This window comes from Pogoniulus pusillus, chromosome 13 (genome assembly GCF_015220805.1).
Source record: "Pogoniulus pusillus isolate bPogPus1 chromosome 13, bPogPus1.pri, whole genome shotgun sequence".
NCBI classification, from domain to species: Eukaryota; Metazoa; Chordata; class Aves; order Piciformes; family Lybiidae; genus Pogoniulus; species Pogoniulus pusillus.
The window spans coordinates 9,419,689-9,446,001 of record NC_087276.1 but is presented as its reverse complement, the minus strand read 5'-3'; the positions used below and the strand labels follow the sequence as shown (position 1 = coordinate 9,446,001).

The 26,313-nt window shown below is 49.7% G+C and overlaps 1 protein-coding gene and 1 long non-coding RNA gene across 3 annotated transcripts in view; one reads left to right on the top strand and one right to left on the bottom strand.

Moving 5' to 3' along the window:
• Window positions 1-2,609: 2,609 nt before the first annotated feature.
• LOC135180473 (uncharacterized) lies at window positions 2,610-5,380 on the bottom strand. Its single transcript, XR_010304441.1, has 3 exons — window positions 5,364-5,380; window positions 4,840-5,011; window positions 2,610-4,762 (listed from the first exon to the last, which is right to left on the bottom strand). It is a non-coding gene; the product is annotated as an uncharacterized LOC135180473 (long non-coding RNA).
• Window positions 5,381-9,573: 4,193 nt separating this feature from the next.
• CCDC50 (coiled-coil domain containing 50) overlaps window positions 9,574-26,313 on the top strand; it is a 48,198-nt gene continuing 31,458 nt past the window's right edge. The window contains exon 1 of one of the 2 annotated variants that reach the window (XM_064152924.1): window positions 9,574-9,877. In XM_064152924.1, coding sequence (XP_064008994.1) covers window positions 9,829-9,877 — 49 coding nt within the window. In that variant the 5' untranslated portion in view covers window positions 9,574-9,828. The remainder of the gene's footprint in view (window positions 9,878-26,313) is intronic. The other variant, XM_064152923.1, reaches the window with a different exon arrangement.

Below are 26,313 nucleotides of genomic sequence, written 5' to 3'. Positions count from 1 at the left end.
GAAGAAATTCTTCACAGAATGAGTGTTTGGCATTGGAATGGGCTGCCCGGGGAGGTGGTGGAGTCCCCATCCCTAGAGGCATTTAAAGGAGACTGCATGAGGCACTTAGTGCCATGGTCTAGTTAATTAGAAGGGATAGGTGCTAGGCTGGACTGGATGATCCTAGAGGTATTTTTCAACCTGGTTCATTCTGTGATTCTGCTCCTTCATGGCTCCAGCTGTGCTCCACCTGTCAGGAACTGGAGCATAAGGTACTGAAAACCACCCTGTCCTCTTCAACCTTTACTTCTTACACATTTACTATGTGATTTCTCCTCTCCCTTTGTCACTTCTACCCTAGGCTGAACTGGAAAGAACAAACCCCACTCCACTCCCCTTATTTAAAACACCACTGGAAGGTTCTCAGATACTCTGCTGATGTGTGGTGCCAATTCCCTGACAGAGCAACTTGACTGCAGGAAAGAATTAACATAGTGAACATATAAGGCAGGAGAGCAGCTCCCCATACAGCTGCTTGAAGGAGGGAGTGCTTAATGTGGAGGGAGATCTAGTTATAACATGAGATTCTCTGCTCCTCAGGGGGCTGTTCAAGCCAGTCAATATTTATGAAGCTTTTAGTATGACTCATGCAATTTGTTCCCCTTTCTACGTGCTTGTCTTAGGGACTCAGCTGTTTGCTGTGGTTTAACTGTATCCTTGCCTAGAGAAAGCAAAAGAGAGAGTTCAAGGCAGGCTGTAAAGTAGCTCAAGTTGCCACCTCACTGCAAGCAACCAAAGGAGCACACAGAGGGAAGCATCACAGGCTCCCATCAGATGGGCAGTGTGCTAGAGAGAGGCAAAGGTTAAGGCAGAGGAGGGTAAGCAGTGTGGCTGGGCTGCCTGCCTGGCTTTCACATCCACCCTGGAGGCTATCAGGAAACCATTCAAACTCTAAGAGAGCAAGCCAGCTCCAAAGTAGCTTCCTGGAGTGAAGGGCTGAAAGAGCAACACTCAGGTGTGAAAGAATCCAATGCGGCAGGAGGCAACCCATGGAGAGAAAGCAGGGAGCAGAGGCAGGTGTGGTATCATTCTCACCTGTACCTCTGAATTCCAAGCTGAAGCACGTCCTCCAGACAATCTCTTGTTCCTGCTGACTGTGAGTAGTTGTCTGAGACCTCTGGTGAGGCAGTGAAATCAACACAGAAACCTTTTCTGCTTTTAAATGTTCTGTGTCCTACAGGACTCAAAAGTAATTTCCAGCAATGCTCCTGAATGGTAAATATTGAGGTGGCTGTGCAGGGACTGTTCTGTGCCTGGAATGTCCTGGAATGACTTGGTTATAGTATCAGATTTACCTGGTACTTGACCCCTCTCTGTTCTGACTCACCTGGAATCTCTGAGTCTATTCTGGATGATGAGTGTGAGCAGTGCCCCTGAATTTGGCAGGGACACCAAATGCTAAGTGACGCTGTGAGGTGCCTTTGCCAGAGCAGTGTCACCTACAGAACAGAGTCCCCCAGTAAAGGCAATAGAAGTAGGAGGGTTGAGAGTGATCTGGGAGCCTGCCTGGTTTTCTGGAGAGCCTTTTCCTTCTCCATGTACAAGACATTAGAGAACAGCCACTTGTGAAAAAGGCAACTGAGGGAACAGAGCAATACACAGCCACCAAGAGGTGATGTCTAGAGCTGGGACTTGCCCATCACCCTGCCAACAGGGGCAGACCTCAGTTCATTTATTCTTTCCAGAAGATTAAATTCAGAGGTCACTGTCACTTGTTCTCTCAGCGTGCAGAGCCAGGAGGAACCCAAGTGGTGGTCTGGTACATGACTTCTGGTGGAGATTCCACAGCAGTAAGGGGGACCAACCACAAGGTGTGTTATCTCTACTGTGTAGCTGAGCTTTCTTAGGCTGCCTGAGCTTGTCTCCTACTCTAAAGTCGGTGTGTTGAAGATTCATCCAGGCAGTAGTGACTGTTGAATAGCTGAGAACTGGGCAAGTTGCATCACTGCTATCTGCCACTTTCTTTAGGCTTCTGTTATGTGGGGCTGCAGGAAACTCCCTGCAGAGCAGTAAATGAAGAACACTACTGCTAGGTACTGTTCTTCTGACTTCTAAGACCAAGGAAGTCTCCTTCTCTGGAGACTTTCAAAGCCAACCTGGATGTGTTCTTGTGTGGCCTGCCCTAGGCAATCCTGCTTTGGCAGGGGGGTTGAATTAGATGATCTCTGGAGGTCCCTTCCAATCCCTAACCTTTTGAGATTGTGTGAAAGGTGTACAGCAGCTGAGGGAAGAATAAAGCAGCAAACGTAGCACTTCAGTATTAGTTCTCACTTTCGTTGGTAAAGGAGATATTCTGGAAGGCATTTGGTCTCTTTTACTGATGTGAAACTTCCTCTATTTCACTGGGGGGGTGGGGGTGGAAATTCATCACCAAAACTACAACCCTTGCAACGTCTGTGTGAAATTGCAGCCAGAGATGCAGACTTCATTTGCACTTTGCAGTTTCCACAATGGCCTGGACAAGCATCTGACCTGTGCAGGTGACCAAGCTGTGAGCAGCATCCTACTTGACTTCAACCTACATGGGTTCTCTTTCCATAGCTTGAAGGCTAACAAAAGCTCTCCTTCCATAGATGCACAGCTCACCATTTTCTTAGTGCTCCCCATTATGTTACCTGTAAGCACACGTTTAGTTTCCTCTTTCTTCCTTCTCTGCAATCACTTCATTCATTCCCCATGATGTGCTCCATAATACCTTAATCCTTGCATACTCCTGCTCTCCTTGTTCTCCAAGGAGCTTGAATTCCCCCAGGCACCACTCAGTTAAGTAAGGAAACTGCACACCTGCTGCTTGGTGCTTCTTGCCAGTGTTCACTTCCTCTCATTGGCCCCATCTGGCACAGGGCTTAGAAACCGCTCTTGAAGTGTCTTAGCTTAGAAATGCAGGGAGGTAAACGACTGAACTGGATCAAAGAAGAGTGTGTTCCCATCCCAGTTACAATGGAAGGTCAGTCCCTTGACATCATTCAGCAACAACCCACAGGTTCTGGAGACATTTTTCATGCAGCATTTGATATGAGGCACCTAGAACCTTTTTTTCCCCCTCATGTCTTTGCACTGCTCATGAACTGATGCACACATTCCTGCATGCAGGATCATCATTCTCTCTCTTAATCAGCTGGAAGTTAGCCTTGCCATCATTAAGGCAACTCTAACAAAGGCTGTTCTGTTGAAAATTAAACATCTTGATGCAGCCCAATTTATTTCACAGTTGTTATCCTGTTGACCTAAAATGACAACAGGAGACTTGGAGAAGTGCCCAGTTCAAGCAGCAAACAAAACTGCCTCTCCCTGCCTGCAGAAGGGGTTTAGCAGCAGAAGGCACTGCTAGCCCAAATGCTCTGCCTGGCAGCTCCTGCAAGCTCACTGGGGTCTTCCTGAGGGTCAGTCCAGATCTTGTGGCTTTTATTTAACAGTTTGAGCCTCTGCTTTGCACCTCCCCCTCAGGAGCATTTTCAGTGCTGTTTTATCTGGGAGACTGGTGTGTGTTGCACTGGTGTGACAACCTGGACATTCCAGGAGTGACACATGTCTGGGGGCAGGATCAAATGCCTGGATGCAGGTAGGGAAAGTGCCCCACTCTGGGGTTCAAGGCTCATGGGGTGGCACAGTCCCAGCTGAAGCACCATCTCTGAGCACTTGCTCTCAGCTGGACAACACCTCTCAGTGATCATGGTGTGTTTTGTACAGAGGGTCTGTGTGCTGGAAGGCTACTAGGCCTATTAGATGTCCTGGCTTGCCCCATCCTTCTGCTGATGGGGGAAATCAAGGGCAGAAGGAAAACAAAGGCTGGGGCCATTATGTCACCTCCCAAAGTAATAAGCAGGTGTTTAGGTCCTTGTTGGTGCCTTGCCCAAATAAGGGTGGGCAAGCCCTGGTTTCACCTAATAGGGTCAGTTTTGCACTGGTGATTGCCATTTTGATTGGTGAATCTCTGTGGCTAAAAGAGCCATTTTACTCCAGCAAGTAATATAAATTGAGCTGAGCTGCAAGCAGTTGAGCTGCTTCTGCCTCACTGCTACTGGACAGTTCTGCTCTGCCTCATGCTTCAGACCAGCTAGGTTTTGGGCTTGAACTAGCTGGATACTTAAGTGCCTCAAGTTTCCCAGGAGAAGGCATTTAAGTGCCTCACCACATGGCAAGAAGTTCCACTGCCATGGTGCTCTTTGCACATCTGCAAGAGATGCTGCCTGCACCTCTGCAAACCTCCATGCCAAGAGGAACTAGGACCAGGTCAGAGATCATCTGCCTCTTTCCCAGCACCCTGGGAAGATCTGGAAGCCTCTAAACAGCCAAGCAGTTCCACCATTGCCACAAAGGAGCCAGGGAGGAGAAATTCCCACCCCACCACAGTGAGTGAACAGACACTGCCTAGGGCTTCAGGCTGCCTTTCATTTGTAAGTGGAGCAAAGCCATTTTGTGGCTAAGCTTTTCCCATTTTTCTGATTCTCCTAAATGACTGAATTGCCCATAAGCATCCTTGTGAAGATTCTCCCTGACCTAATTAGAACCCAAAGTTATCTAATTTGTATATAGTTGTGGGCAGGGCTTTCCAGAAATAAAACTAACTACGTATTTTATAGTTCCTGCCTCATTAATGGCCACAACTAAATCAGTCTGCCATGAAGAGTAGCTACTGGGAAGTATAGAGCCAAACAAGGTGCAGAGTGCAAGGACAAGGGTCTGGGGTGTCCAGGGTCACAGTCTGCAGCAAGAAGTCCACCTGAATATAAGAAGAAAAAAAAAATCAGTGAGCAAAGAATGCAACAGGAGCTCAGAGGGGTGATTCTCAAAACTCACCTGGTCAAGGCTCTGAGCAGCCTCATCAGAGTTTTAAAGCCAAGCTTGCTTTGAGGTTGGACTAAAGCCATGCACATTCCCTCCTGAGTGAAGTTATTCCATAAGAGATGGCAAGGGGATGTGCCATGCACTTCAGCTCAAATTCCACATCAGCTTGCCAGTTGCTTTCACCCTGAGGAATGAGATGGGCTTGTCTTCCAGCAGAAGCTCCCATGAGATTAGGTACTTGCTTTAATAAAAGACTGAAGTATCTTCTTATTATCTTAAGCAAAAAAAAAACCCCAAACCCAGCACCCAGTCTGCCCAGCTTTATTGGAGCTGCTGCCTGCTCTTTGTCAAGCAGCACATTTTGAACAGCATAAGCTGATGTCAGTCTAGCAGGACTGACAAAACCCATCCATGTTTTTTTGAGTAGAAGCAGCAGCTTTTAGACCCAAGAGAGTTGGGAGGGTAATTTGAGACCCACCACTATCAGAAACCCCTTGAGAGCTTAAGATGTGATGCTGCTGTAGTGCCAGCATTACCTCAGTAACTGATCCCCTGGATCCTGTTTGATTTCCTTTCCTCCACAGTCTCTCTGTGGTCACGTTGGGGTGGCTGCAGAGCTGAGAGGCCAAACCGCATCTTGGATGAGAGCAGAACTCCTCTTCTTGAGGTCAGAGGACCAAAAGGCATCTGTGAAAACAAGTCTACAAACCCATCCTTCTCCAAAGCTGCCATATAGCTGGTAAGTTAAATGAACCTACTTGAAGAAAATTATTTCTCAGACATTTGCCCCATGCTCATTCAATGCTTCTCAAAACGTTCCACAGATTAATTCCTGCCATTTCTACAGTTTTAGAAGTGAGCAGAAGGAAGAAACTAAACAGAGAGGAGCTCAGCCAGCCCCTATGGACGATATTAAAGCAAGTATGAACCCTATCCTATCGAGCCGGGGGGCCACCAGGCCCCCCGGCCTTTAGATTCCACTCCCATTCACCCAGTGTGCACCATGGGTACTCACCAGTGATGTCAGGAGGGGATCCCTCTGCCCAAATGGGCAAACTTGGGGCTTGTGCCTTTCCTGAGCTGCTTATAAAGGGGAGTGGGCAGGGAGGGCAAAGTGATCACACCTGGGGTGGGAGGAGACTCCAACAGCACCCAGGTGCTCTGGGTTTGGAGGAAAAAAGGGGGAAATGCTGTGTGGGGTGGGAAAGGGGCAGGTGTGGTGGAAAAGGGGAGGTGGTGCTGGAAAGATGGAGATGGAGATGAAAAGAGGAAGATGGAGGGAAAGGAAGGAGATGAAAGGAGGGAGATAAAAAAACAGTCATATTGAAAACTGTCCTGTAAAACAAAAAATAAAATGTGGTCCTGTTCTGTGGGGGAGGTTGGACTGGATGATCTTTCAAGGTCTGTTCCAGCCCCTAAGATTCTATGATGTTTGGGGCTTGTAGCTGCCTTTGAAACTTTCTATAATCCTCATGTGATTCATTCCATCTTCTAGATGAATGGATCTCTCATAATCAAGCTAAGATGAAAGGGAAGTCCAAAGAAAATACTTTGGTGTGGGGGACTCTGCCTTAGGGAACATTATGCACTGATTTTGCTCCCATTACCCTTCCCAGGAGCATGTTCCAGCCTTTCTGTGCTCTGTCAGCTAGAAATGTTCCTTTCATTTCCAGCACCAAGAAAAAAAATGCCCCTTATCTTGTCTCCTTGTAGTTCCTTTGGGTCCTAACAGAGATCACCATTCAACTGCTGTCACTGAGCTTCAGCAAACCTTGCAAGAACAGATACATTCTCATGCCTGTGAGAGCTCTAGGAAGGCATCGGGAGCCACATAATTTGTGTAGCTGAAACCTGAGCCCAGGAACCTCAGGAACTACTCTGCTGCGACCCTGACATCAGGTACCAGATCTTGCTTTAGTTAGCTACTCGTAGTCAGGAACACAGCTCCCTCTTAACAGCAGCCAAACTGCCATCAGCCCAATGTGGTATCTCCTGAGTGCAGTGCAGATTATGACTAATTCATGTTGCTCAGTTTGACCCTTGCCAGACAGCTTAATATGATCCAAATTCATTACTGAAAATGAGCGCAAAGAGCTGTGTGGATGGAGTAAAGCATGGGATGGCTGGGCTGGAGAGCTTAGAAGCTGTGCTTCGAAATGCAGAGCAATGAAGGCATCTCTGTTGTGTTAAAGCTGATGTGTTAATATGAATGATATGAACTTTCAGCTTCTGCAGCTTTGAATTCAATAACTGGGGCTGGGGTCAGAGTGGCTGGAGAGCAGCCAAACAGAAAGGGATCTGGGGGTACTGATTGATACCCGCCTCAACATGAGCCCGCAGTGTGCCCAGGTGGCCAAGAGAGCCAGTGGCATCCTGGCCTGCATCAGGAATGGTGTGGTCAGCAGGAGCAGGGAGGTCATTCTGACCCTGTACTCTGCACTGGTTAGACCACACCTTGAGTACTGTGTTCAGTTCTGGGCCCCCCAGTTTAGGAGGGACACTGAGATGCTTGAGCGTGTCCAGAGAAGGGCAACGAGGCTGGGGAGAGGCCTTGAGCACAGCTCTACGAGGAGAGGCTGAGGGAGCTGGGATTGGTTAGCCTGGAGAAGAGGAGGCTCAGGGGTGACCTTATTGCTGTCTGCAACTACCTGAAGGGAGGTTGTGGCCAGGGGGAGGTTGCTCTCTTCTCTCAGGTGGCCAGCACCAGAACTGTGCCTCAGGCTGTGCCAGGGGAAATTTAGGCTGGAGGTGAGGAGAAAGTTCTTCACTGAGAGAGTCATTGGACACTGGAATGGGCTGCCTGGGGAGGTGGTGGAGTTGCCATCCCTGGGGCAGTTCAAGGCAAGGTTGGACGTGGCACTTGGTGCCATGGTCTAGCCTTGAGCTCTGTGGTAAAGGGCTGGACTTGATGATCTGTGAGGTCTCTTCCAACCTTGGTGATACTGTGATACTGTGAACTTATACTGAGAGAAGGGCAGGAGAAAACCATCCTCCAGTTTTGGAAAGCTGTGACCTGTGCCAGGTTTACATTCTGTGCCGTTTCCTCTATATATTTGCTTTTGTTCAATAATAAATACCAAGAAGTTCACTTAGCACAAGGTGTTCAGAAAAAAAAAAGTAAACCAAATTTAGGGGAAACTGGAAACTAACTTTCAGACCCTTCCTTAGCCTGAATCTGGCTGTTACAGTGGGGATTATTTGCAAGGATGGGATGGTTTGGGTGTTAGCCACCCCCCCACACTTTGGAAATCAGCCAGACTAGACTCAGCCGGCTCTGGAAATAGTTGTATCACTTGTGTGAATAGCTGAGAGATTAGGAGGAGCTGGGACTGTGACAGATCATCTGTGTGAGCTGCCCCTTGGGGGAACAAGACCCTGTGACTAATCCCCATCTGTATGGTCATCTGGAGGACCTTTGTGGTGGGGGTGATCCGGTGGAATATTCACCTCTCAGCAAAGGGGTACAACAGCCTTCTAGGCAGAAGGCTCATGGGCTCTCTGCATGTGTCAGCACACAGGAGAGATGTGAGAGGTGCGTGAGGGATACAGGATCATAAACACAGACAGCTCAGTGGCTTTTACTGTGGAGAAGGCTGAGCAGCCGAGGGAGAAGTAAAGGCTGTCAGATTAAAGACAAAGTCTATGCAAACCTGCTTTGGGGATGATGAAGCATCGTTTTAAAGGAGCAGCACTTAAGTTTCTGAGTTTCAGAAAACAGGAATAGAAAATTCTGGATCGAATAAGGAAAATCTCTGGAAATCGATTCAAATGTTTGCAGTTTCTTTAACATTTTTACTTCTTTAAAACCAAACCGGAGATATTATTCCCTTTGCTGCTTATTTATTTATTTACTTATTTCCCCTGCGATCTGGCATTCCACTATCTCTCTCTCTCTCTCTCTCTCTCAGGTCCCATTCCAGTTGTCGAGGGGCACAGGGCTGCCCAAATCCTGTTGGAAAGGAAGAAGAGAAGATGGGCTCGGTTCCCTTCTCACTTCTGCATCCCTCTGCCAATGGCAGACTATGGGATGTCAGAAGAGAAGCTGGAGGTCCCACCTTTCGAGTGTATCGATACTGCCTTCATTCGCTGCTCGCATGATCCTAAGATAAGTGCTTATTTATGAACAGTTGACTCGTGTGGAGCGCAGCCCAGAGAAGCTCAATGACCCTTAAACCTCAGATCCTCTTCCTTTTGTCTCCTCCCCTTTGCCCAGAGGGCATCGTCTGGTGCTGTTACTTTACTGCTGGAAAACAAAGGGCCTGCAGCTCTAAGTCCTCTTGGTTTCTCCTGAAGGCTGCCTCCAACCCCGTCGTGGCAGAGTGCCACCAGAGCTCAAAGGCCTCTCAAGGTGCTCCTTGGCCAGAAGCCTGTCGCCTGCGCGGCCCTGCTTGGCATGCACCCGCCCCGACAGCCGAGCCCATCGCACCCCCGCTTACTGCCGCTGCCCGACACACGCCGGGCACCGAGCGCTGCCTGTGCCAGCCGCTGAGCAGCTGCCTCGTTCGAGGCTCGACCTGGCCGCGTTCTTGTCTCCCAGCCCGCGCTTCACTGGGATCAGATGGCTTTGTGAAGCGGGAGCAGGGCCAGGGACATGAGAAAACGCCAGGAGACCCGAGCGGTTTGACAAGCCGCTCCGGCGGCAGCGGGGGATGCACAAACCCCGCTCTTAAGAGAATAATTAGAAAGTAAGGTTAAGCACAAATGAACGCGTTGCGAGCCTTCCCGCCCCGCACACCTCCGGCTTGAGAGCCACTAGAAAAGCGGAGGCGGGAAACCCCCGGCCCACCTCCCGGCGGCGGAGAGAGGGGCGGCGAGCGGCAGCCCCGCCCCGGCGCCCGGCGCTTTCTGTCCCCTCTCCCGCGCCGTACGGCCGGGTGCGTCGGCTCCAACCGCTGGCAACTTTGTGGCGCGGGGCGCGGGCGGCCCCGCCGCGGCTCTGCCCTCACCCGGGGGGCCGGGGCCGGAGCACTGCGGGCCCTGGGACGGTGAAGCTACGCCACCATGGCCGGGATTGGCATCGACCACTCCAAGCTGCCCGGAGTCAAAGAAGGTGGGAGTCATCCCGGGGGGGCCAGCAGGCTGCTGGGGAGGAGCGGGGGGAGCTGGACAGGACGAAGCCGTTGGGGGGGAACTGTGAGAAGGGGGAAGAAACTCTTTCAAATTTTCTTTTTAATCTTTTTTTCTTTCCCAGTTGCTATTATTTTAAATTCTCCACCCGTGAGGGCGGTTGGCGGCGCCCCCCGCGCAGCTGGGTCAGAGCAGCAGAGGGGGCTCCGTGCTCCGGCCGCCACACGGCCGCTTGGAGTGGGTGTGCGGCCGGGCGGGAGGCTGCGTGGGGCCCTTCGGGGTGTGTCGGAGCTGCCCCCCTCCTCTGTGCGTGGCCTTCGGCGACTGTGCGGGTCAGAGGAGGGAAGGGATGGATGGGGGCCAGCGGAAAAGGAGCAGTGTTAGCATGACGACGAGCTGCGGCCGCCCTCGGATCCCGGCTTCCCTCCCCAGGGCGTGGAGGGCATGCCGCTGCTCCCCGGGAGCAGACGAGGACCGGCGCCGGGGGAGGGGGACAGCTCTTTGTCTGCGATGGGGCCGAGGCCGCCGCCGGCGCTTCTGCTCCGCTCGCTACTGCCGAGCCCGGGCAGCGGGGCTGGGGCAGGGCTGTGATCGCGGCCGAGTGCACTCCCACGGGAGACGACCCTTGCTGTGAAATGGCCGAGAGACCCTTCAGAATATCAGGATATCTGCAGATATCTTCCTTGCAGTTATGGCTTGGCTGGCTTTGGAGGTTCTGCTCGGAGTATTGAAACACGGGAACGGAGCTGCGATACCCCATACGTTTTGGTGGTTCGAGGGGTACTGGTGATGTTGAGGTCCCGGTTAAAAATTTGAGTCTGGGGCGGGGTTGATATTTTTTGTTTTGCATTGAGCTTTGGAAGCCAAACGGCCTCCTTTCCCCTGCAGAACCCCCGTGCACCCCAGCAGCGCAGGGGAAGGGTGGACTGTGAGCGGCTCCGCTTGCACTCTGGGTGTCCAACTGCAGCGGTGCTGGTTCAGCCTATGCCGAGTATATGGATTCGCCCTCAGTGCGGCCAGGTTGGCCCCTGCTTCACGCAGATGCCTTTAAGCTTAATCAAAGATGCCCTGGAGCTGGTTCGGGTTTAAAAAGCTGTGTACGAGCTTTTTAACAGACGGAAGTCTGTTGTTTCTGACAGCGATACAGGTCTGTAGAAGCTCTGTCAAAATCAAGTTATATTAGATTTACACCGTGGTAATGGAAAGCACTGCATGCCTGTCTGAATGCAACCAAAATTGCATAAACCTGTTTGCCTCAACACTTGCCATGGTTTTATCCTTTAAAAGTTTCAGCTCTTATAAAAGAGGGAGTCTGACTTTGATTCAGCTGGTCAAGACTAGAAGACAGGGAGCTGGAGACTCCTTTTAACCTCTTGCCATCCTTTAATGCTTCATGCCTTACTGCTGCAGGAAGAAAAGTAACATCCACATGTTCGAGTTTTAGGGGTTAATGTTGGCTCTATTAAGTAATTAGCAGAATTATTATTGGTTCTTTTAATATTACCAGGTTCTCAGTCCTTAGAGGCTGTCCATATGTGGTTGCTCAAGAAAATTAATCCCATTACCCTTTCCAGTGGGTTGATTAAAGCAAATTAAATTTGTGTAGATGCTCTTGTTCAGAATTTAAGTAGCCTTGATTTGATTTAACTTGATTAATTTTCGAAGTGAACTAACTGGACCATGTTAAGATCACTTATGTGCTGAATAAAAGTATGTTTAGGGGGTTGCAATGTTGAGCTCAACTAGTCCTTGGTAAATTTTCACCTATGGTTATCATGGATTAGGTTTCAAGAGGGTCCTGGTATGATGATCAGTTGTTACCCGATAGCAATTGGATTAAAGTAGCATCCCAGAGCAACTCCAGCCTGCAAAGCAGATCAGGCCAGAGCCATGTTCTGCAAAGCCTCAGAGATGTTTCATACTTTCAGAGATGTAATTCATTTTGTTGTGGAAAGTGGTGAGACTGAGGTGTGATTTGAGTTAGATCTTGCTTTTCATGCCCAGTTTTAATGCCAACCAAAGAAGAAAGAAAGACATCACTTTCCATGCCTAGGGAAATACTTACTGTCCCTGCTACAGAAATCACTGTTGATCCTTCTGGAAAAAGATTACCTTTTTTCATTTCGGGTAAAGGTCAGCTGAGTCACTCATTAACAATGTTTTCATTCGAGTGCTTCACCGTCCCTCCTTTGGGAGGGGAAGGGAGGTGCGTCCAGGTTTTCCCTGCCTCTAGGTAGTTGGGACTCCATCCATACTGTGTCATCCTTTCTGGTGTTGTCTCAACTCTTCTACAAGTGAGTGTACTTCTGTGCAGTGATGGCAGTGAAAATCTGGTAACTGTAGCCAGATGCTGCAGGAAGTCTTGCTCCTGATGTTTACTTCTGTTATTATCTTGAGAAGCTGAAGGCGTGCCACAGGTGGCATCTATCCAGTGAAAACTACTTCAGCTGGTCCGGTTTATTTTGTGGGCAGGGGTTTGCTGGTGTAAAATACGCTCTCCTAGTATAAACTAGAGCTTGATGCTGCAGCTTGGTGTTAGAGTTATTTTTCCATGGGCAGCAAAGCAGATGTTCTGACCACTGTGGTCACTAAAGCTCTTGTAAGTTATTTGCTGAGGGTTTTGGAGTTAGTTGCAGTCTGTAGGGTGAATTTCTCTGCTTGTATTTATATTTGCCTCTCAAGTGCCTGTGACGTTTTCTCCTTTCATAAAGCAGCTTCGCTGCCGTGTGCTTTTTTGACCCACCTCAGGGGATTGCTCAGCTCTCCGTGTAGATCTTTTTTTACTGGAGGTCTCATTTGTGAGCCTTGGGGGAACAAACACATCTTGAAAATACTACTTTAATTGGTTCTTTTGTAAAGCAAATAAAAGACACTGGTTCTGCTTGATTTCCATTTGTCTCTCATCTCTTGCACTCTGATGCATTGCTAACAGCTGAATTTGGGAAGGGCTTTACACTTTTTCTTTGGTCGCCTGCTTTAGATGAGCTCTTCAGTGTGGCTCCCCATACCATCTTGAAGTGTTGTGTACTGCATCGTGCACTTTAGAGGCAGCCTTGCTTGCATGCGGCCAGGACTGCACAGGAGGGCGTTCCTGAGGAGGTACTTTGGCGGTGTGTAGACCTCTTGCCATGCTGTAGGACATACCTGTGGTCCCATCTGCTCTCACTACCTTTGCTAAAGGGCTGAGATCTGTGGCAACAGCTTTGTGAAAAGGATGCCTCTCTGCTGAAACTGAGGTGCAGTCCCTGGGTCAAAGCAGCCTGAAAGCCATCAGCTGTTAGTGGCAGCAAATAAAACCCAGGTGTGGAGTTCCTGGCCGGGAGCTCCTGGTCTTCCTGCCAGTTTGAATCCCCTGGGAGGAGAGAAAAGGGAGAGATCGGAAGGAAGGAGGGACACCCTGAGCTGTGCCCCAGCACTGTACAGCTCTTTGGAACTGTGGAAATTTGCAGTGGCTTAATTGTTTTTGTTTGTTTTCAGTAGTACTAGAAGGAAATGTAACGGCAGTAGGTGTCTGCTAGTCATTAGAACCGACCCTGCCATGCTGCTGCCTCCTGAGCTCCAGGAAGGCTGACGGTGTCAGCCACGCTCAGAGAGATGTGGCAACACTGCTTGTGCAATGATTTCTACTCTGCGTCTGATTTGCCTGCCTGAACTTCTTGAGCTGTACATTCAGATGCTGCTAGTTGTAGTCTGCTGCCAGGGAGGCCAGTTTCCCAAACGTCATAGTAAAAGCTGCGCCTCAGTCTGCGGCCGAGGGAAACAGGAAGGGCTCCAGTCTTCATCTCCTACCTTGGCAAGGTGGTCTCTGCTGCAGGCAGCCTGGCTGGCTCTCTTCTGTGTTGACACGAATTGAATAAAAGCTTGCTGGAAGCATCAGTTTTCCTCTTCCTCTCAGTCACAGCACCTTTCCTCTGACCTGTGCAGCTTAACGTGACCTTCACTGAGACTGCTGCAATAAAAACCTCCTGGCTGCTGACTTTAAGTCACTTTTCAAGGGGGTCAGCTCTGAGGTGCAGTGTGGAAGGGACTGGTGTTACTGGCAGCTGACGTTTTGGAGCCTCTGTGTGCTCAGCAACAGGACAGAGGACAAGAGAAAGGATGTCTGTCAAAGGTGGAAGTGGATTCAGAAAGTGTTGATGGCTTGCATGGTGTTTGCTGAGGAGGGATTTGGCCTTGAGATGTTTCAGGGGACTGATGTTGAGAGATGAGGTGTCAGCTGTGCTTATGTGAAGGAAGGGTTGGCCTTTAACTGGATTAGTGTAATCAGGGCAACAATTTTGAGAGCAGCTGAGGGTCAGCCAAGTCACAGTGGAGCCACCTGCCCCATGCTCTTCAGCTCCAGCTGAGATTTTAACTTGCAGTGTTATGTGCAGCCTCATGGTTTTTGACTTTGTGACTTCTTGGACCAGGGCTTTGAAACACTCAGGCAAGCTGGGTGGCTTGGAAGCAATGTGGAGGTAGAGAATGATGGGACATTGACATAGGCTTTCTTTCTAGGTCGCTGGTTCATGTCCAGCTCTCCTGAGTAGCAGGAGGTCTGTTTTTCCAGCATGCATGAATTCAGTAGCTGAGGCTGTGGTGTTCATTTCTGGTTGAAGCTGGGTGAAAGTTCTATTGTGTGTTCAGTTGCTCAGGGTCTGCAGCAGCTGACAGAGGAGATGGGCTGGATTAGTGTATTTCATGCTCTTGGCTCCAAACTGCAACCAAGCAAGCAGGTCTGTCTCCTCCTATCCTTAAATCCTTGGCACTTGTCCTCTGTGAGTTGCTGTGAAGGTTGTACTGAGGCAAAAAGATTGCCCAAAAAGCAGCCGTTGGCAGAGAGGAGCTTCCAGATTTGTGCTGATGCCTTCTGCTGCGACATTTCCTTAGTCCAAAAACTTGTCAGCAGGTGGAACAAGAAGGAGCACAGTTTGCTTTGCCCTGAATCTGGGGCTGTAGCGAGACTGGGTGGGACTTGCCTTCGTTTGTGATGTTAGTCCATAGGCCATCACTCAGTGCTGCTGGCTGACTAATGATCCCAGCTGCATGGGGTGTCAGCGTTGTGTGTGCTGTGGCCTCTGTTTGATTTTCTGTGGCCCTGAGCAGTGTCAGAAGGTGTGCAAGTACCAGGGAAGAGATTGGAGATGGCTGCTGCCAAGGAGCTGGGGAGGCCAGTTGTGCTCACACTGAGCACAAGGAAAACCCTACTTGGAAAAGCAGTGGGATGTGCCTTGGGGCTGTGTGAAACTTCTTGTTGGAATAAGCTTTTTTTTGGCTTAGAGGTGTCTAGTTCACATGAATGTGGTGACTTAGAGCACCAAGTGACATGTTCCTTTCCTGCTTCCTTGGCCCCTTCCCAGTGTCCCCAGCTGGCTGGCTTCCTACTTGCATGCTGCTGCTCCTCCTTGTAGTGCTGGTTTGCAGGCTGAAGGACTGAGGAGAGAGGCTGACTGTTGGTAGAACTCCTAAAACTTGGGTGCAGTTTCTGGCATGCCACTTGCTGCTGGCTTGTCCTTTTGCCTTTCTCACCAAAGGTGATAAGGATATTTGCTGTTGTGCTGCTGCTGGCTCACATTGCAGGGAGCAAAAGGCATTTGCTGGGAATTTCCACTGGAAGAGCAGGGCTGCCGTCTATCTCCCTGGAGCCTGCTGTGTGAGGGGATGCACTGTTCACCTTGCAGTGCTGGCTTTTTCACAAGGACCCGGTGGCAGTCCTTTCACTCTTTGTTTATGCTTCCTTTTTGAAAGTAGGCATTGGAGCCTTCCCACTCTTTTCTTTCTCAGTGCATGAGAAACCTCCCAAGGGAGGTGGCGGATTCATTAGACAGTTTCAAGGCTCATCTTGACAGGGTGCTGGCCCAGCACACTATAGCTTAGGTTGGACTGGAAGATTGTTGAGGTCACTTCCAACCTGGTATTCTATGCAGCTGTATTGTAGAGTGAATGTTGAGTGGCCTTGGCACTGTATGGCAGCTGGAAGAGAACTTAATCAGGGCTGGAGGGCAGCTGGGTGCAGCGTTACAAGGTATGAGAGACGCAAGGTGAGGCTGTTGTAAACCTTCCATTAAGTAAAGGAGATCAGTTAAGCCTGGGTGCTCATAAAGTCAATCCTGTAACCCTAGGCACCTTGTGAATTAAACTTGACAGAAGTGTTAGCTTCCCCTGGGGGAAAGGTGTGGATGAAAATCTGCTGGGAAGCCTGATGCAGCCCGTCTACCTCTGCACAAGGATTTTGCTCAACTGAGGATGGTTGTAATTGCATGTCAACCCACGGTGCCACCACCACAGCCAAAGAAAACTAGTGAGGGTGTTTTGACTCAGGCCTGGTTTGGTAGGAGTTTGGTCCATGCAGTTTTGACAGCTCTGCCTTCAGTGAGAGCTGTTCAGGACAGAAAGTTAGGGAAGTGATGAAGAGCAACTGAAGCCACTTTTTTTTTTCAGCGATGCTGCAGAAAAGCTGTGTGCAGGAAAATGCTGAGTTCCTGTGTGCACATGGGTATAGCTGCTGCTTTTCACAGCCTTTCTGCTGAACCAGGACTTGGCAGCTGAAGGTACAAGGATTAAGAGGAAGGATAAGGGCTCAATATGCGGTGTTGAGTAGGTGATGACAAAGAGGAAGATGACATAAATGAGCAAGCGCTTGAAGGCACTGAGAGACAGGTATGCCTTAAGGACCGACGTGAGAGGTAGTAGGACAGCAGGGAGGAAGGAAGTTTATGCAAAACAGATATTTCTTGGCAGCAAGATCTGTTGTGTGGGTTTTGGTTTTGTTTTCCCTTTCTGCAGAAAGCCCTCCAGAAGGCAGTGCGGAGCCCTTCAGGGCTCTGCAAAAGGCAGCGTGTAGCCCTTCACAGCCCTCCAAAAGGCACTGCATAGCCCTTCACAGCCAGACAGCACAAGAAGCTGGGAATCTTCCTCACACAGATCGCTGTTACTGCCAACCCAGCACGTGGACTGGGAAGTGCTGACCTAGTTCAAGGCAGCTTTTCCTGGCGTGGGGGGAAAGCCTCCCCCTGCCAGCACAGCAGAAAGCACCTGAGCTTACCCTGCATGTCTGTTATGGATATGGCAAACATTACCTGGGGAATCCTGGGGGGAAGAGATTGTTTTTCTTTCTGTTTTTCTTTCTCCCTCAGTTTTGAACTCTGTTTTATTGTTGAGGTTCTGGCTGGTGGGATGGACAAGATTTACGTCCCAGTGTCTCCTGGAGCCTTTGGCAGTGCTCTTAAAGGCTGGGGCGAAGTGGTGGAGGAAAGCAGGAAAAGAGCTGGATTTTTTCCAAGCTGCCAGGGTGTGCCTGTGTTTGTGGCACGCAGAGTGGTGCTGTTCAGGGCTGTGCTTTCCTGCAGGCAGTTTGGTTGGCACCAGGTTTCCAGAGGAAGTTAGTGCTAGAAAGGGGCTGGGTTCTGACCCAGTGCTGGAGGGACTGAGTCCTTGCTTAGGGCTGCACAACGCAGCCTGCATTCCTCACATCGCTGTTAAAAAGTAGAAAAGGACTCCAAGTCTGATTCTAGTGCAAAGTTACCTGGTACTCCCGGTGCTCAGCATTGCTCTGACCATGTAACAGGTGAGCTTTTGAAGAAGGGGTGAGCATGCAACATCATCCAAAGGTGACTTGGCTCCCAGAGCAAACATTTTTACATCCGGCTTTCTTGGAGTTCATTTTGTACTCTCAGAGAGGAGATGGAACCACAAAAATGATTAAGGAAGTTGAACATCTTCCTTGTGAGGAGAGACTGAGGGAGCTGGGGCTTTTTATCTTGGAGAGGAGGAGCCTGAGGGGAAACCTGATTAATGTTTATAAATATATAAGGAATAACTGCCAGGAGGATGGAACCAGCCTCTTCTCAGTGATGCCCAGTTGCAGGACAAGGCACAACGGGTGGAAGTTGAGGCATAGGAGGTTCCATGTGAACCTGAGAAAGATAATCTTTTTTTTTCACTTTGAACTTGACAGAGCACTGGAACAGGGTGCCCAGGGAGGTTGTGGAGTCGCCCCCTCTCTGGAGGTATTCAAGAACCATCTGGATGTGCTCCAGGGTGACCTGCTCTAAGTGATCCTGCTCTGGTCGGGGGGCTGGACCAGATGATCTTTTGAGGTCCCTTCCAGCCCCTGACATTCTAGGATATTTAAAAGACTGCCCTTCTGCTTCTTTCTTGTGCTTTGGAATTCACATGAGCTGTGGACACAGATGCCACAAAGCAATTTGCTCCAGGCTGATGCTGAGACCTCTGCCCCTCTACCTATCTGGCCCCAGGGGCCAGACACTTACTCTTACCTCTTAAATCAATGTTTTAAATCAGTATTTGCTTGGAGGGCAGTATGCCAACAGGAGGCTGTGGCAGGAAGGGGGTTGTGTATTGTTAGTTCTGCAGCTTCACTGATTTCTTGTAGAGGGATGTGAAGGTTTGGCTGATCTAGGGTCAGCTTTGTCTTTTCCAGAGCTGATAAACCTAGGGAACCTAAACATGAGGAAGCAAGGGGGAAGATGAGAGAGTACCTGTGAGGAGGTGGTGGAGCAAAGAAAAGGGGCTTTGAAACCAAACAGTGTGTCCTCAGTTGGGTAGGTTGCTCTTGGAATCATAGAATCAATCAGGTTGGAAGAGACCTCCAAGATCATCCCCCAGCCCTATCCAGTCAACTAGACCGTGGCACTAAGTGCCTCATCCAGGCTTTGCTTGTGGAGCAGATGTGCAGTGCTGGCAGCAGCTGACTTTCTAGGAAAAAGGAAGCTGGTAGGAATCTGTGTGAGGATCAGAGTTGATTGCAGGATCATTTCAGACACTGCTTTGAAGGCAGCAGCTGGCCAGATTTCCAGCAAGCCCGAGAGGCTGCCCTAGGGCCCATCCTGTTGGAACTTTGCTTCACTTGGTGCCCTGTCTGCATGAATAAAACCTGACCCATTCTCTGCGGTCCAATCTTCAGCAAGGGCTGAGAAATTGGTGGCATTTCTGAGGGACTCTTTCTTCTGCTCGTTTTCCCCAGAAATATATGTTTCTCCAAATGACTGGTGGGTGCCTTGGTGTAAAACCTCAGTGTGGTTTTGAGAGGAACTGGAACCTTTTTTTGGCAGTTGGCACCTTCTGCATGGGCGTCAGGCTTTCAGAAGTCAGCCTTGCATAAACAGCGCTCAAATTGAGTCGTGCTTGAACTTGGACCAGGGGGACATGGAGAGCTCCCTTTCTGATTCCTGTGCCCCTTCTATTTTGCTAAAGTCTCTTGTAAGATTCAGCCAGAGGAGATGCCTGGGAGATCTGACACTTTGAATTATTTCTGCTTCCAGCTGCCTGCCTGCCTCTGTGGAGCTGCTGTGTGAGTTTATTCACCGCAGTCTGAAAGTGAGGGCTTAAGAAATGCCAGTGAGCCGTTTGAGGTGCAGGGTGCCATGGTTCCTGAAAAGCACCCAGAACCACAAATCAGACCTGCCAGCTCTCTGCAGAGGAACTGCTGAACTGAGCAAGGAATTTAGGCTTTTCTTTAGCAGAGAAGTTCTGCCTGTCTGGGAAATTCAGTCTGTCCTTCCACAAGTTTTGTCTAGTATAGCAGTGCCTAAAACGCTGAAATAAAAGCAGAACTAGATGAAAGCAAACTGCAGTGTTGGCCATTAAGCTGAGTCTGAGGGAAGAGTGTGTATGAAGTGCAAATCTCTTGAGATTCCATCTCCATGTCTGAGCAGTTCTCTGAGTGGGTGGCTGTTTTGAGTTGTGAGAGGAGATGGTTTTTCTTTTCACCCTCCCTTTAAATGAGTAGCGTTGGGTTTGAAGCTAAAACTGCCATGACTTCCTGTCTGCAAAAGCAACAACAAATCCTCAAGAGCAGGGCTGTGTCCAGGCCACGGTGCTGAAGGAACAGCTTCGCTGCCATGAGGGTGGTGGAACACTGGAACAGGTTGCCCAGGAAGGTGGTTGAGGCTCCATCCCTGGTGGTACTCAAGGGGAAGTTCAACAGAGCTCTGGGCAACCTGATCTAGTGGAGGATGTCCCTGCTGAGTGCTGTGGGATTGGGCTGATGATTTCTGGAGGTCCTTTCCAGCACAAAGCATTTTAGGAAGCCATGCTTTACAGCTACAGCAGTGCTCATGGAAACATCTGCCTGAGCCAGGGGTGTGGACCTCTTCTGAAGGTAACTCCTGCCTTGCCCTCCATTGACTCTGGTGATCTGCCCTGGAGCAAGGTGAGCTGTTGGAGGCAGTATTTGTTTTGCTGTGTTCTGTGATTGGGAGGCAGTGGTGAAAGCAGAGGGGTAGGAAAACTTCTTCCTGTGTGTTTGTTTTGCTCACATGGTCTTGTCTGAGTCAACTGAAGCTATGTCAGATGCTGGAGAGGACAGACAAAGTGCTGTCATTCTCATGGGTCATTAACCTCATTCCACACACAGACCCAGCTATGCCTCAAATATTGTCAGTGAAGCATGACTTTGGCTGCCTGTAGTCTGCTGCTTGGCTGCATTGTCAAACTAGTCAAGCCATTCCTCTCCAGTAAACTTGTGGTATTTATACTTGTCTGCCTGGATGTTACTGGTGTGCCCTTGTGGCAAAGAAGGCCAATAGAATCTTGGGATGTATTAGAAGGGATGTGGTTAGTAGGCTGACAGAGGTTCTTTTTCCCTTCTGCTGTGGCCTGGTGAGGCCACATCTGGAATATTGTGTCCAGTTCTGGGCCCCTCAGTTCAAGAAAGACCTCAGGGAACTGCTTGAGAGAGTCCAGTGCAGAGCCACAAAGATGCTGCAGGCAGTGGAACATCTCCCTGATAAGAATAGGCTAGGGGAGCTGGAGCTTGGAGCAGAGGAGCCTGAGGGCTGCCCTCATTCATGTTAATAAAGATGTGCAAGGTAGTGTCAGGAGAACAGAGACAGGTTCTGCTCACTGATGTTCATTGATAGGCCAAAGGGCAGTGGGTGCAAGCTGGAGCAGAGGAGGTTCCACATGAGGGAAAACCATTTTCAGTGTGAGGGTAACAAAACACTAGAACAGGCTTTGCAGAGAGGTCGTGGAGCATCCTCTGGAGTCCTTACAAACCCACCTGGATCTGTTCCTGTGTGACCTACTCTGGGTGATTCTGCTGTGGCAGGGGAGTTGGCCTGAATGAACTTTTGAGGTCCTTTCCAACCCCTACCATTCTGTGAATCTGGACAGGTCCCATGGGAAGGCAGAGTTTTCAAAGCATGGGTGCCAGTACTCTTTCAGCTTCAAGAGCAGTTTCAAGGGCATCCATAACATGAAGTGCTTCAACTCAATGTCTATTCCTGGAAGTCAGACACAATCTAACATTCATGCTTTATGATTTTGTTCAGGGAAAAACTGCAGGTAAAGCCAGGTAGGGCACAATTAGCTAACAATAAAAATATGACAGCCACCTGTATTGAAGGCAGAATGCTAAATTCTATCAAGTATTGTGCCTGGGACATGCTCTTGGATGACCTTTTGAGCTCCTTTGTGGAGTTTTCTTCCCCACACTTTTTTTCTTTTAATTTTGTTTTGGTTGTTTGGTTGGGTTGTTTTTTTTTTTACAGTCTTAGGTGTCTCCAGCTCTCTGTTTATGTTGTGCAAACACATTGCCTTCTGCCTTGCAGTATTCAGCAGATGCTCTCTCAGCTTGAGAATTGCTCTGTAGTAAGTTTGCAGTCAGTTTTACAGGAGTGAGAATACCAAATCAGCAGCCATCAGTTTATGAATGCTGTTGATTTCCATTCCAAGACAGGCTAAAAAACAGTCTCTTTTCTTAGGATTTGGTTCTGGAATAGAATCATAGAATCAATCAGGTTGGAAGAGACCTCCAAGATCATTCAGTCTAACCTACCCCCCAGCCCTATTCAGTTAACTAGACCATGGCAACAAGCAACTCCACCACTTCTCTGGGCAGCCCATTCCAATGCCAATCACACTGTCTGGCAACAACTTCCTCCTAACATCCAGTCTAGACCTCCCCTGGCATAACTTGAGACTATGTCCTCTTGTTTTGTTGCTGTTTGCCTGGCAGAAGAGACCAACCCCCACCTGGCTACAGCCTCCCTTCAGGTAGTTGTAGGCAGCAATGAGGTCTGCTCTGAGCCTCCTCTTCTCCAGGATGCACACCCCCAGCTCCCTCAGCCTCTCCTCACAGGGCTGTGCTCCAGGCTCCTCACCAGCTTTGTTGCCTCTCTCTGGACATGTTCCAGTACCTCAACATCTCTCTTGAATTGAGGATCCCAGAACTGGACACAGCACTCAAGGTGTGGTCTGACCAGTGCTGAGTACAAGGGGCAGAATAATCCCTCTTGTCTTACTGGCCACGCTATTCCTGATGCAGGCCAGGATGCCATTGACTCTCCTGGGCACACTGCTGCCTCATCTTCAGCTACTCTCTACCAGTACCCCCAGGTCCCTCTCTGCCTGTCTGCTTTCAGCCACTCTGTCCCTAGCTTGTAGCACTGCCTGGGGTTGTTGTGGCCAAAGTGTAGAACCCTGCACTTGGCCTTGTTAAATCTCATGCCATTGGCCTCTGCCCACCCATCCAGACTGTCCAGGTCCCTCTTCAGGGCTCTCCTACCCTCCAACAGATCAAACCCTGCTTCTAACTTGGTGTCATCTGCAAACTTACTGATGCTGGACTCAATCCCCTCATCCAGATCATCAGTAAAGATACTGGGTCCAGCACTGATCCTTGGGGAACACCACTAGTGACAGCTGCTAACTGGATGTGGCACCATTCTTACCTATAGTCTTTCTTTTTAAAGTATTGTTGGGCAGGTGAGAGCTTATTGCTGAAGAGTGCAGACACAGTGCAAGCCTCTTGTGACCTTGGCCTGAAGGAATTACCTTAAAGCAGAGAGAATAACCTCCTCCTCAAATCCCAAGCTGTTCTTAGCTTCCAGGCCAAGGCAGCCAATAAAAATAATATTTCTGTGGCAGTATTTTTTTCACTTTGCTCATTGTTTTTAAGAATTAGGCTGAGACCCTTCAGTTTGGTTCCCTGTGGGGCCAATCATTCTCCTTGTGCTGCCTCATAGCTCCTAGCTACAGGAGATTTTTCTTCTCCGAGGCAGAAAAGTTTTCTCCTTTGCTGTTTCACTCCGTTGGTATTTTTAACTCCATGTCTACTTCCATACTGATAAATTCTGGTCTTTTCTTGTCCAGAAACATGTCACACAGGAGCAGCTGGTAAAGCTAGGCTGTCTCAGAAGCAGGCACACCAACTTGGTGGGGACATCCCCATAACCAAGCTCTGTCTTGGGGATTGGACTAGGTGACCTTCTGAGGTCTCTTCCAACCAAGATAATTCTGTGGATCTATGGGTCTGTGATTCTATGCTCTAGTGTGGTGCCTGAGAAGCAGAAAGTCCCTGGAGGTGTTTAAGGCCAGGCTGGATGGGGCTCTGGGTGGCCTGGTCTAGGGTAGGGTGTCCCTGCTCATGGCAGGGGAGTTGGAACTAGATGATCCTTGTGGTCCCTTCCAACCCTGACTGATTCTAAATAGTTCCCTTCCCCAGGATGTCCAACCCTGCCTCTCTCTGCCTGAGGGCCATCATCTCCCAGTGCAAGGGTGAGTGCCAGGAGGCTGGAGCCAGGCTCTGCTGGGTGATGCCCAGTGCCAGCACAAGGGGCAGTGGTGGAAGCTGAGGCATAGGAAGTTTCATTTAAACCTGAGGAGGAATTTTCTCACTGTGAGGGTGGCAGAACCCTGGAACAGGCTGCCCAGGGGGATTGTGGATTCTCCCTCTCTGGAGATATGCAGAACCCTCCTGAATGTGTTCCTGTGTCATCTGCTCTAGGTGATCCTGCTCTGGCAGGGGGGTTGGACTGCATGAGCTTTCCAGCCCCTGACATTCTGTGGTTCTCATGTGCTTGACACACTGGTGGTGTCTGGTGAACAGGGCCCTAGGGATGCTGTCTGTGTAGCTGCAGCAGCTGAGACATGTCCTGGCCAGCCTCTGTTGGCACCCTCTGTGTGTGGCAGCAGGAGCTCAGGCATCTTCTGGTGCAGTGGGAGAGGCAGGACAGAAATGAGAAACGCTGAGGTCAGGGCACGTATCTCAGAGAACAGCTCTGCTGCGGCGAGCAGGAAACGTTGCTGTTGTGTGCTTCCTCTGGGTAGCTTTGCTCCTCCCTTTGAGTGGCTCTTCGGTCACTTTGGCTTTGCTTTCAAGGAAACAAGCTGCAGTTTTTGGAGGACTGACTTGGCTTGAAGGGGCCTGTGGCCTGACTAGTCCCTGCTGGTAAATGTCCCCATGAGGTCCCAGATTACTTTCTAATCTGCAGGGTTGTTTAGATCAATATCTTCTCAAGACCACTGGCTTTTAACAGGCTGCACTTAGGATTGTAGAATGGCCTGGGTTTTGGAAGTGACCTCCAAAGACAGAATCAGCCAGGTTGGAAGAGACCTCCAAGATCATCCAGTCCAACCTAGCACCCAGCCCTAGCCAATCAATTAGACCATGGCACCAAGTGCCTCATCCAGGCTTTTCTTGAACACCTCCAGGGACAGTGACTCCACCACCTCCCTGGGCAGCCCATTCCAATGCCAATCACTCTTTCTGCCAACAACTTCCTCCTAACATCCAGCCTGGACCTCCCCTGTCAGTCCAACCCTCTCTGCAGTCAGCAGGGACATCCTCCACTAGATCAGGTTACCCAGAGCCCTGTGCAGCCTCACCTTGAATATATCCAGGAATGAGGCCTCAACCACCCCTCTGGACAACCTGTTGCAGTGCTCTACTACCCTCATGGTAAAGTTTGCCACTTGATTTGTCATCTCTCTAGGCCCTACAGAGGGAAGTTTTGGTTTGTTTTACTTAAGTGATGAAACTTCTTTTCCTTTGTTACTTTTGTCTTTCTCTCCCTGTGTCCTTCAGGTTAGCATTCAAAAACTGCAGATGGTCTAAAAGTAAGCATGACTCACACCTTCCAGTTGATTTTGTGAATTATCCAGCCTGTGATGCTCATGGCAAGATGTTGGGAGTGGTGGGGGTGGGGAGAAAGAGATGGTTTTTAAAACCTTAGAGGAAATGCCTGGAGCGTGTTTGTGTGGTCCCTGAGTCACTCAACTGGCTGGTATCCCAGAGGATGTCATCTGGACCATGTGAACCAAGGTGGGGAGGGGCTTGGGCTCTTCAGTGGGTGTCAAAACATGGTCTAAGACTTCTGGGAGAAGCATGTGGGGTGTTATGCTGTGAAGCTGGTGGAGTTTGACCCCTTACAGGGACAATGTCCCTCTTCCTGCACCTTACCTACCTTTGTCACATGCCTAAATGTCATTAGAGCACCTAAGACTTCCCTTGTTGTCGTTACCCACCAGTCCTTGAAGCAGTGAGAACTGCTGAGCTGTGGAGCTGAGGTAATGTTAGTGAAAACAAATGGCAGAAGAGAAAAAGGAAAGGGCTGTCTGCTGTAGAATCACACAGTCATAGAATCAACCAGCTTGGAAGAGACTTCCAAGCTCAGCCAGTCCAACCCAGCCCTAGCCAGTCAACCAGACCATGGCACTAAGTGCCTCTGGGTTGGAAGGGACCTACCTCCAAAGGTCATCTAGTCCAACTCCCTGCAGTAAGCAGGGACATCCTCAAAGAGATCAGTGAGGTTTGTGTCAGATGTTCTTACCTCAGCCATACAGGCAGGGCTTGCAGCTATGCTTGCAAGTCTCAGATGCTTAGGCCTGTCTTGGAGGTGGATAATCACTGTGCTGGAAGCTTCCAGAGAGGCTCTTCAGGATCCCTGGAACAAGCAAGTTCCCTCTCCCATGATGCTACAGGAGTTTTGCAGCCCACCGCTGCTGCAGAGGGTGATACTTTGAGCCATGCTTCTGTCCTCATCCTGCCCTGCTGGCACATCTGCTGGTTCTGGCAGCAACTGGGATTTCTTTTGCTGCTATCAGTGCCAGAAGCACAAATCCCAGGCCTGCTCCCTGCTGTGCTGGGTCATACTGGCTTAATCAGACTTATGGGAGACTTGCTAATGTTTTTATGCTTCCCTGGGCTTGCCAATTGAAGCTGCACCCCTGCTGCTTGCTGGACTGTCCCATGGCTCACAGCCAGGACTGGGGGGATGGGAAGTCAAATTGATTCACAGCAGTGAATCATTAATCTTATCTTTAATAAGGAAATAGATGACTTTCCCCTTAAATATGAAACCTCTTGGAGAGGAGAAATTCTGAGTCTCTGCTTTGTCATTGGGGCCATCCTGTTTCTCAGCACTAAATCAGTGGATGTAATGCTGGCTCCATGCTGGGGCTGTGTAGGGGAGGAGGACTAGCACTGATGAGGCTTTATTTCTGACCATGGCTGGCCGGTCCACATCTCCATTTATTCATAGAATCAGTCAGGGTTGGAAGGGACCACAAGGATCACCTTCCTGCCATGGCCAGGGACACCCTACCCTAGACCAGGCTGGCCAGAGCCTCATTCAGCCTGGCCTTAAACACCCCCAGGGATGGGGCCTCAACCACCTCCCTGGGCAACCCATTCCA